Source organism: Engystomops pustulosus, chromosome 9 (genome assembly GCF_040894005.1).
Source record: "Engystomops pustulosus chromosome 9, aEngPut4.maternal, whole genome shotgun sequence".
In the NCBI taxonomy this organism is placed as follows: Eukaryota; Metazoa; Chordata; class Amphibia; order Anura; family Leptodactylidae; genus Engystomops; species Engystomops pustulosus.
In genome coordinates, this window is record NC_092419.1 from 14309457 (window position 1) to 14320679 (window position 11223).

Sequence of the window (11223 nt, forward strand, 5' to 3'; positions counted from 1 at the left end):
GCGAACCAATCAGAAGCCGGGGGGGGGGGGTTTGATGGGGGTGGGCGTGTAGTGGGCCGGCCCGGCGGTGACGTCACGCGCGCCCTGTTCGGTTTCGGGTGTGAATTTGTGAGGGGGATGCGGACGGTCTGTTGAATATTCTGTTATTTTGTTATGGGGTAAAGCCAAATATGAACAGTAGTTTACGTGATATCATTATAAAGCCGTCAGCGGGTGATTTATGAGACTGTTTACACGCTGCGGCTCTGCGTTATTTATCGGGTTTCCACGGCGACTCGGAGACGTCACTGGCTAGACGCCCCGCGGCAGGACTACATTTCCCGTCACCCCCTGCACTCACTTCCGGCCACGCCTCTTCCGTTCCGGGCTGCTTCTGCGCATTGAGAGGGGACCGGGCCTTGTGTGTGGCGGCGGGTGAGAACCGGAGAGAAGAACCGCCGTGTATCCAGAGTCCGGGGACAGAGCGCAGGTGCGGCCCAGCTGTGTGTGAGGGGGCGGCCTCCCCGCTCCTGTGTGGTGCCCCAGTAACCCCTTCCTGTCTGTGTCTCATCACGTATATCGCGCTCTCATATCGCGACCCACACGGTGACCGCTCAGCGGTTGATGGTGTCCGCGCCCGGTCACGTCTGGTGATCACTCAGGACTGAGCTGTAATACTCACCATGGCCGCTGTCCTCTGTGTGGCGCTGTGTGTGGCAGGAAGTGATGGAGGTCTCTTTACAGAGGACCCTAAAGCACCTGCACTCCTGTAAGGACCTGTGATCTAGGGTCCCATAGTGACCTGTATATAAGATGTGCGGCTGCAAACACTTATAGTCTCCATCAGCAGGTCCGGCGCCTCCTCTCCCGTCGCTAGTGGTGACAGTGTTCCCGCTTTACTGTCCGCCATTCCTACAGGGATCAGAAAGGTTGTTTTTTAATTTTTAATACAACCTTGTAAGAGGCGATTTGGGACACTAAATCACCGATTCATAAGGTCCGGAGGGGGTTTTAGTGTCTCAAATTGTGCTGACAGGTTCCCTTTAAAGGCGGCAGCACCTGTAACGCCCCTCTGCCCCCTCTATAGCTCGTTCTCTTCTGGAGGCTGCAGTTGTTCCAGGTTGGACCAACATGATCGGGGGTAACAAGCTGCACCGTGAGGCCGCGCTCACACGTTGCAATGGGTTGGCGCTCTGTCAGAACTTCTGGGTCTTCCACATGCACTTTGGAAAGAGCACCCGGTCACGCTTTACTAGAAACAAGCCCCTCTATATACCATATGTGAACGAGGCCTGAGAATGGGGCCCCCACCGATCCAGAGCTTATAAACTTGCACCCTGCCCCTTCATTCAATACAGAGCGCTGTGCTCAGCAATTTCTAATGCCCTCATAGTATTGGAATGACCTCACTCTCCATCTGTTGGTGAGAACGAGACCCCATTCTCCTGAGCGATGGGGGTCCTTGGCTGTCCTCACCGGTCACATCATCCCCTTCCCTATAGGCTGCAAATAACCAAACTTGGTATGACAGCTTTCAGGCGCCGACATCAACTGATTGGCTCCGATTTTTTTTTAAACTTTTTCAACTTTGACAAAGAAATTGTATAAAAAAAGCAAAATATTCCACGTTCTATCTCTGGAGGGATCCAGGTCTCTTGTGCTTCCAGATCTGTCAGAGCAGAAGTGATGACATCACGTGTAGCTGGGCAATTCACTGGTCTCAGCTGTGGATCCGGACGTGACCGGTGAGGCCAGGGGTTGGCTGATTGGGTCACATACATTGTGCACAAGACCAGTCACTTCTGATCTGCTGGGACTGGAAGCATCGGAGATTAAGAACCACCGATAGACTTAGTTGTCCTCCGCGGCGGATGTGAGTGGAGGATTTTAACTCTTTGTATGCAAAAGCGTCTATTGAACGGCGTTTCTGATTGGCTCACACCGCCTTTAATAGCCAGTACGTTATTTTTTATGTCTCGTCTAACGGGAAGGTCACATGATTGTCTAGAATTGCCAAAACCAGCAAGTGCAGGGTGTGATCAGTTATATAGGGGCGTCTGAAGCGGGAAACCGGATGACAAGAGCTGACGAGATCTGCAAACTGTGTCGGGATAAGATGGCTGCAGCTCCTCCCCTTTGCCTGTTTTCTCGCTGTGTTACAGTGCAGATAGTTTTGTTAGGTTTCTCTGCTTTTTGGCTTTGGTTTCTGGTGTATTCTGACTCGCGGCCCCCCATGACCTCCTCCTTCTCCTCGTCCATGGACGATGTTCTGCTGCTTTGGCTTATTTCTTAATTCGGACAGCGATCACAGATGCTGGAAGAAGGAGCGAGGAGGAAGCGGCAGAAGTGCAGGGACTGTAGAGCTGGGGTGTCCTCACAACCGAGCTGGGATCAGCCAAGAGCTGTCTATATACGTGTCTGTGGGTCCATGGGGGAACAACCTGATCGGTGGGGGTCAGACCCTCAAAAACATGAAAACTGCAACCACCCCCGTCCCAGCAATCTGAAGGGGCTCCTGGAGATGCCCCAGTGTTGTGCTCGACCATTTCTGAAAGGAGCGGGACACATGCTGGACCTGCTGCTCCACCAATTAGAAGGTTCCCATTCTCGTGTCAGTAGGGGGTCCTAGCAGTCAGACACTCAGCCATCAGATTGTTATAGGGCAGTGATACAAACCCTATGGCAGAGGCGCTAGAGGTGGCATTCAGAGTCCTCGCTGTGGGTGTTTAGGTCATCACCCCCTTTCAGAGTTCGCCAGGTAGGCAGCCGGGGCCTTGACTCTTGGCCACCACCAGTTTCGTGCCGTATTTGGGGGGTCAGTGAAAGCGGCTTGTGCCATGCTGGACGTTGTTTGATCCGGGGATCGGTGTGTGGAGCTCTGCGCCCCAAATCCAGAGATTCGGAAGTGTCACCTGAGCTGTGTTCTTCATGTGCCATTCCCATGATGGGATTCTCGTGTTTAACCCTTTTGTGTATTGGCCCACAGCCTGGAAAATGAGCAGTTCAGAGGAAGTGTCGTGGATCAGCTGGTTCTGCGGGTTAAGAGGCAACGAGTTCTTCTGTGAGGTGAGACGATGCTGTCCTGTGAGTTGTGGAGGGGATAGTGATGGAGTTGGGTGTCCAGGGGGCGGTCCTTATCAGTGAGTGACGGCTCGATCTGTATGTGCATTCGTACAGGGAAGGCAATCGATCACTGAGTGAGATCTCCTGGATCGTGAGTGCACCCCATTACTCATGTGACATGTGTTCCTATGCTGTAAGCTGATGGATCCTCTCCTCCTTGGTAACAATATTTCTCCGTGTCCTTTTCTCTTGCAGGTAGATGAAGATTATATTCAAGATAAATTTAATTTGACCGGCCTCAATGAGCAGGTGCCCCACTATCGGCAGGCGCTGGACATGATCCTGGACCTAGAGCCTGGTCAGTATCTCCATAACCCGGAGGGAGATGCCAGAATGTGATCTATATGATCCAGTGTGTACTACAGGGCGGTTGGATAGGCCTTTACAATCGTGTTGTCTGAAGCTGCACCACTGCAAGGACTCTTTGTGATTTATGTTGGATACAGGTCTTTGTAATTGCATTTACGGAGGGGTTGTGATACTTGGGGAGATGCATGTATATTACATTCAGCATTTCGTAGATGAGGATCTCAATGACCTAAACCCAACGTGAATCCTATAAGGAATGTTCATCCCTTAGTGGCTCAGCCTTGGGCTACATTCACATGATGTATGCCCACCGTACCGTAGTACAGCGGGCATACATCGGCGCCAGTGAGAGGAGGAAGAGGGGAAGAGCGCCGCTCACACCCGCCCCTCTACATAGAATAACATGGGGCCCACCGCCGTATACTGTCGAAAGATAGGACATGTCCTTTCTTTCTATGGGCTACGGAATAGTACAGTGTTGCACGTGTGCAGCACCATACCGCTACAGTACGGCCCCGTGAGGCCATTGCGGCGTATACGATGTATATACGCCCCCCCATACATTCGTGTGAATGTAGCCTTAGGCTTTTAGAGCCTTTGTCTTCACAGGATATTATAAGTGTGACTGTCCCCAAGAAGTAAGGGGGTCTGTCATGTGAGGTCCCTCTCCCAGTGATTTCTCTTGACGATTATGAAGTTTGTATGTGGGGTATATGACAGATTTTCTCATCCCCTGGTTTTTTTAATTCCAGATGAGGAGCTTGAGGACAATCCAAACCAGAGCGATCTGATAGAGCAGGCAGCGGAGATGCTGTACGGACTGATCCACGCCCGCTATATCCTGACTAACCGCGGCATCGCCCAGATGGTGAGACTATGGCCCGAAGATGGTGCCGATAACGGTCACATGATGAAGAGGCGTTCACTTTTTGTTACACACGGGCGTAATCGGGGCCAATATCTGGCCGCATGTCGGTCCCTACTGACGATTATGGCGTCCGTGCAGAATGGAACATAGGGCAGGGCCTGTATTTTGCCGTGTTATGGCACCGGTCCTGTGCTCCTCTGTGGAGAGGGGAGGGGTGAGCAGCACCCCGTAGGCCCATCAGTCACACTTTCGTCTGAATGTACCCAAACTAAGAGTGTAGTTGTATTGTTACAAGTATCCAAATAATATCCAATGGTGCTTAAAGGAAATCTACCCCTTGTAAGCCCAGCACAATCCTATTTAGTTTAAATGATGCAAATTGGCAGTGAGTGCTGCCGTGCGTGTCACACAGGGGTGCTGGGGCTCCTCTTATTATTAACACCTCTTGTTAAGTATGTATGAGAAGAGACCGCACGGCCTCCATCTCTGTACCATCAGCAGAACCTGAGCTATTGATCCCATCCCCCCTCCCCCACTGTGCGGCACATTGACCTTCTGTCACTCTCATGTGGCACCGGGTGCCAGGACCGGACCTGCAGGTGCCCATCACAGCTTCTACATAACGGGAGCCCCTAGTTTTGTTTCAGTAGTGGCTTCTTTCTGCTCATCATGGAACATTGTGACTTTCCCTTTAAGGAAGGATTGCGGTTGGTTGGTTGATAGACAGGAATCCATCAGCTGTTGTACATCATGAAGCCTGGAGGGTGTGACCGGAGCCCGTGGCTGGATGGCTGCCACCCTGCAGCTGCCACCCTGGGGCCGGGGTGGGGACATGTGTAGAAGGTGCAGAAGGGGACCCAGTATCTCGCGCCTTTCTACATGCTGCGATATTGGCTCCTTGCTGGGATGATCTGAATTTGACTTTGTAGGGAGCCCTAAGGGGTTTTCCAACTTGAACCAGGTTTTACTACATTAATTTACCAGCCCCCTCAGGGAGGGTATGAAATGTCCTCTTTTATGTGAAATCCTATACTCCTGCGCTGAAACGTCCTCTGCTGCAGTGGAATTATGTGAGGGACGGAGAAGAAAGTGAGAGACTGAAGCTACAGCATGGAGGGGCTCTGGTGACACCTCCCACAGCCCTTCTGGCTCATTAGTATAATTTTAAAAAGTTGATGTTAGAAGGAAGGAGACCATGGATAACACATATAAGCAGATATTACAGTCCCGGTGCCTGGATCTATGAGTAATGTCCCCGGTTTATCAGGATGGAATTTGACGATAATTTCCTTTAAGGGGTTTTCCATCTTTAGGATTCTGTGGGTTTTCGTTAAACTTTTCCCTCTTCTTGTCTTTGCAGTTGGAGAAGTATCAGCAGGGAGACTTTGGTTACTGCCCCCGTGTGTACTGTGAGAACCAGCCCATGCTGCCCATCGGTAGGTCCCGTCGTCCTCCCTATGTGGCCCCCCTGTCCTCCGCAGTATTAACAGCCCCTCTGTCTCCCCTCAGGTCTCTCTGACATCCCCGGTGAAGCAATGGTTAAGCTGTATTGCCCCAAGTGTATGGATGTTTACACCCCCAAATCGTCTCGTCATCACCACACGGACGGAGCATATTTTGGCACTGGATTCCCCCATATGCTCTTTATGGTGCACCCAGAGTATCGGCCTAAGAGACCCGCCAATCAGTTTGTCCCAAGGTAAGTGGCCAGTGACTCAAAGAGTTAATATCGCCTCTCCTGACGCGTCTGGATGTAACCATCAGGAACAAAGTGTATTTGTGTCTGTCCCTCTGAGTGGTAGCTGCCGTCTGCTCATGATACTGCAGCTGGGATTGCACAGCAGTGTGAGGAGAAGTCCCTCTGCACAATTTTGGTAAATAAATGCATTTTTCGCACTCCTGCTGCTACTAGAATACACAGTTATGGTCACAGATCACCCGGGATGTTGCCCAATACCGTGCACAGATCACAGCAGTGTGAGGACATGCCGCTGGGACTTGCTTTTGGTATAGAAATCCATATTTCACAGCCTTAGGCTACATTCACATGAACGTATAGCAGCTGGGCTGTAGCATATGTTCGCCGCGATGGAGAGGAGGAGGGGTGACCCCCTCTCCATAGCAATGCACGGGGAAAGATGGGACATGCCCTATGTTTTCCCCATGTACGGATCAGTACAGCGCCCATTGCCGGCCTATGGGGGACACTTGTACGGCCACAAGCTTGTGCCCCCCTACAGTGGTGTGACTACTGCCTTACTGCTACTAACACACAACGGTATGATCACACCATTCCCGAAGGACAGGACCTAACATTGCCTGCAGAGAATCGGGAACAGCAGTGTCGGGACACGCACCCCAGCTACAATCCTGGACTATACATGTAGCGTTCACAGTCCTGATTGTGGTTTTGCATGGTCCCATCTGCTTCACTGCGAAGCCTTGGCTGGAGGTGATACCCAGCTTTTCCAGGTTTTGCTCCCACATCTCCAGTACAGCTCCGTCCCGAGCTCCGTCTGCCGTCCCGGGGCCGTGTAACCAGAGTCTTATATGGTCGCTCAGCATTTCACAATTCAGAATAAAAATTTCCACGATCTTGAGAATTTTTGGATCGCTTTCAGTTTTTCCGGTTAGTGAACATGTGAACGGCAGCAACGTAAAGGAAATTGGGAATTTCTAAGAGTCTGGAAATTCTAAAAAGTTTCCAGCTTGTATTGTGCAGCCAACAGGAGCTGTCATGGCTTGTCCTGCAGCGGAGCCGGGTGATCGCAGCATTAAAGGGGAAGTCCAGGGCTCCTGATGTGTCCTGCAGCTGAGCCGGGTGATCGCAGCATTAAAGGGGAAGTCCAGGGCCCCTGATGTGTCCTGCAGCTGAGCCGTGGGATCACAGCATTAAAGGGGAAGTCCAGGGCCCCTGATGTGTCCTGCAGCTGAGCTGTGTGATTGCAGCATTAAAGGGGAAGTCCAGGGCTCTGCATACACAACCCCTTTTAACAGAGATTAGTTCTTGCAAATGTGACGCTGACATTGCTTCGAAATTTTCTTATGATCTTATATTTATCTCCTTGGCCTCCTTCCTTTTTAAAATAAACCTTTACAATTATTCTAATGAGCCTGAATAGCTCCTGGTGGTGTTATGAGCCTCGGTGCTGTAGCTTCACAGGCTGTTATACTGTTTCCCTCTTCCCGCTGGCCGCGGTAATCTCACTACAGCATGGGAAGTTTGGGCACGCCCGTGAGTCTGCAGCACAAAGGGGCTCTGGTAACACAGCAGGAACCATTCTGGCTCATTAGCATAATTTTAAAAGTTGAGTTTAGAAGGGAGGAGGTCATGTATAACAAACATAAGAAGACTAGTACAGTCCCTGGATCTACGAGCACAAGTGCCTTTATTTATTATTTTTTCCCCACGTTCCCATTCCATAGTTTTCTTCTTAATCCCTGCCAAATTTGACATGTGCACCCCCCCCCTCCCCCTCTGTTGGTTGCAGAGAGAAAACTTGTAATTATGCAAAGCTTCAAATAGGTTAGGTTAAAATTATCAGAGAGAGAAATATGAATCGGGAGTCGCCCGCGACCTCAGTGTTTTAATATAGGAAGAAAAATAAATTTGCTAATGCAGGCGGTTCCCTACTTAAAGGGGTTGTCCGAGAGTTCTGAAAAAAAAATAAATTTGGGTGGCCGGGAGGGGGCTACTTAAAAAAATAAAGTCCTACTTACCTTCCGGTGCCCTCCGGTATCCGCTCCGGTCTGGGCGCCATGTAAACATGGAGCAGCGCTGCATTCAGCGGCCGGCCGTGGCTGGGTACGCCTATCCGTCCCTAGTCACAGCATTGTGTATGGGGGCCGGAAGGTTGTCTGGTCCGGACAGAAACTGAATGCAGCGCTGCTCCGGCGGCCATGTTTGTTTACATGGCGCCTGGAGCGACAGCAGCGCTGGATACCGGAGGGCACCGGAAGGTAAGTGCAGCTGTATTGTTTTAAGCAGCGCTGGTTTTTTTTCAGAACTCGCACAACCCCTTTAAGGACACCCGACTTACAGGCGACCCCTAGTTACAGACGGACCCCTCTGCCCACTGTGACCTCTGGTAACCTCTCTGGATGTTACTATAGTCCCAGACTGCGATGATCAGCTGTAAGGTGTCTGTAATGAAGCTTTATTGATAATCCTTGGTCCCATTACAGCAAAAAAACTCCAATTGTCACTGGGGCAAAAAAATAAAAAATTTGTCTGGAACTACAATGATAAAATATACAGTTTCGACTTGCATACAAATTCAACTTAAGAACAAACCTCCGGACCCTATCTTGTACGTTACCCCGGGGACTGCCTGTGCACCTGCGATCAGACGTTTTGCTTGGCTGTATACAACAAGCCTCTATCTGTGGGGTCAACTTCTGCAATCACCGCAAAAAATGTATCCGTATACCTAAAGGGCGTTAACCTTTGTGTCCTCGGATGCAGCAGCCGGTGCTGAACTTCTTGAAAGGGCATAGTTTTCCTTTAAAAAAATATTAAAAAAAAAAGACTGGTTGTGACCACCAGGGGGCGACCTGTGAGCTCTTCAATACCTGCTGTGCTATAAAGGGGAATTCAGCAGTAGGAGAAGTGGTTGGACCAAGTGTTCATCTTATGTCTACAATAGATACAATCAATAAAGTTTTATCCCCCCCCCCACCCTTCCTTCCTATGACAACTTTAACCCTCCCACAAAAAGCAAAGCAAAAATGACTGCCAGACTTAATGGGGGGCATTTATCTTTAGTCATTTTGTGCGCGTCTTCCTTATGCTTTTTCAGGGGTTTTTGACTTGTTTTGCTTTATCTTAGAGGTTGATCTATCAGGCGGCTGAGTCTGTGGGGTCTTTTCGACTTTTTATTTTTAAGAAAAAATGGCGCACATAAGTCTCGCACTCTTCTGCAACTCTCTTCTAAAGTTTTGCCTATACAGACAGTCCCCGGGTTACGTACAAGAATAGGGTCCATTGGTTTGTTCTTAAGTTGAGTTTGTATGCAAGTCGAAACTGTATATTTTATTATAGATCCAGACAAAAAAAATGTTTTGCCCAAGTAATGGGACTAAGGATTATCAATAAAGCTTCATTACAGACACCTTACAGCTGATCATTGCAGCCTGGGACTATAGTAACATCCAGAGAGGTCACCAGAGGTCACAGGGGGCAAAGAGGCCCGTCTGTAAATAGGGGACCGCCTTTACTGGAGTTTATTTGCATCTTTTTAACCACATTTTGCACCGAAGAATATGTATATAATCGCACCAGGATTTCTACCACCAGGATGAAGGATTGTACACCCAGCACACTGACATACTGCTGTGCGCCTCCTCTGGCTGGGTCTGCGCTTCTTTAAGCATTTTATTCCCTCGTTTAAAAAAAAAAAAAACTTTTAAAATTTTGCAAATGAACCTGAGAGGCTCCAGGCTCTATAGATGTTAATGGCACCTGGAGCCCCTCAGGCTCATTTGTATAATACTTAAAGCCTTTTTTTTTTCTTTAAACGAGGGCATAAGAAGCTAATAGAAGAGCAGGTCCTGGTGGAGGGGACACACACCAGTATGTCAGTGCTTGGTTTACAATCCTTCATCCTGGTGGTAGGTGTCCTTTTAAAGATATCAGGTGCAACCCTGATTAAAAACTTTGCTAGGAGAGTGGAAAAGTTGCAAATTTTGGCACAAATTATACAAATGTGCCAAAAAAGTTTCAAGTACAAGAGAAAATCCGAAGATAAATGACACCTAATGTCTCTGTTTTCCAATTCCCTCGAAAGGATAATCACTTACATTTGGTGCTTTGGGGCTTGTTCTAATTTGAATGAGACAATAATTTTAATGTTTGGTCCTTATAAGGAGCCATTTGATAAGATATAAACAAACAATTGTCACTAAGGAATTTGGGTGATTCCCATGTTTTTTACTTTTTCAGGTTATATGGCTTCAAAATCCACCCCATGGCCTATCAGCTCCAACTTCAGGCAGCCAGCAACTTCAAAAGTCCCGTGAAGACCATGCGCTGAGAATCCTCCCTGGTATACGGTTTCAGTATCGGGCCTGGTGACCCCAATTTCTCCCCCGAAAGCCTCATACTATTGCACCTCTCACGGAGCAATGACCTTATTTTATTTTTCTTTTTTTTTTTCAGTGTATGATCTTTCCAACCTTTTTTTTTTCTTTTTGATTTTGGTCCTGTTAAAGAGTGTGTTCATACAACCTACGACTGTGGTTAAATAAATAAAATTATATAGATTGAACCGAATCGGGGCTCGTAAACTTATTTTATCCAGTTATTGGGGTTGCTAAAAAGGTAGCGGGAGGGTAAAAAATAAAATAAAAAATTAACTACCCCTGAGCTCTGATCTTGCAGCTCCTCAAGTACCAGCAGTGAACTCTGAACTTGCAGCTCCACAAGTACATGATGGAGAATGGTATTGGATATACGTTAAAGGAAACCTACCATGTGATTTGATGCATTATGGAGCAAACATACCTTGAGAAAGCTGTAGCTACACTGATGCAGGGTCATATCTTGGTTAATCCCTGAGCTGAGTGGTTTTGCTGAAAATAAAACAATTATAACATTCAGGACCTTGGGAAAGATGGGACAGTTTGGCTACCAAGATAAACGCATAAGACACTGAGCTTGTAATTACAAATAGAGGTTAGTCAAGACATGACTAATCAACCTGAGCTGGATCACTCATACACAGCAGCTGGGGGATGGTGCAGCAATTGATTATTCTGCCTTAAGGCACAGGGATTACATCCTCCTCTCCTGCAGAGAAAAACTCTCCTGCTATGAGAAGCAGGAAAGAAAGTGCTGGAGCAGCCATAGAGGAGACAGCAAAACCAGTCAGCTCGGGGATTAACCAGATTTACTTACCCGGTCCTGTTGCGATCTCCGAGGTGCGTTCTCCGACGGGGATGAAGTC

General features: G+C 48.6%; 1 protein-coding gene across 1 annotated transcript; it reads left to right on the forward strand.

The window, feature by feature from the left end:
• Positions 1-309: 309 nt before the first annotated feature.
• CSNK2B (casein kinase 2 beta) lies at positions 310-10550 on the forward strand. Its single transcript, XM_072125881.1, has 7 exons — positions 310-469; positions 2966-3045; positions 3298-3400; positions 4164-4279; positions 5640-5715; positions 5789-5978; positions 10221-10550. The coding sequence occupies exons 2-7, from the start codon at positions 2974-2976 to the stop codon at positions 10309-10311; spliced, it is 648 nt and encodes a 215-aa protein (XP_071981982.1). The 5' UTR covers positions 310-469; positions 2966-2973; the 3' UTR covers positions 10312-10550.
• The last annotated feature ends 673 nt before the right edge of the window (positions 10551-11223 follow it).

Bases quoted from the DNA above. Each gene is read 5' to 3' on its own strand.
- CSNK2B (XM_072125881.1), top strand. From the start codon at position 2,974: ATGAGCAGTTCAGAGGAAGTGTCGTGGATCAGCTGGTTCTGCGGGTTA. The intron at 3,046-3,297 runs GTGAGACGATGC...TTTCTCTTGCAG, and splicing joins GCAACGAGTTCTTCTGTGAG to GTAGATGAAGATTATATTCA. The intron at 3,401-4,163 runs GTCAGTATCTCC...TTTTAATTCCAG, and splicing joins GATCCTGGACCTAGAGCCTG to ATGAGGAGCTTGAGGACAAT.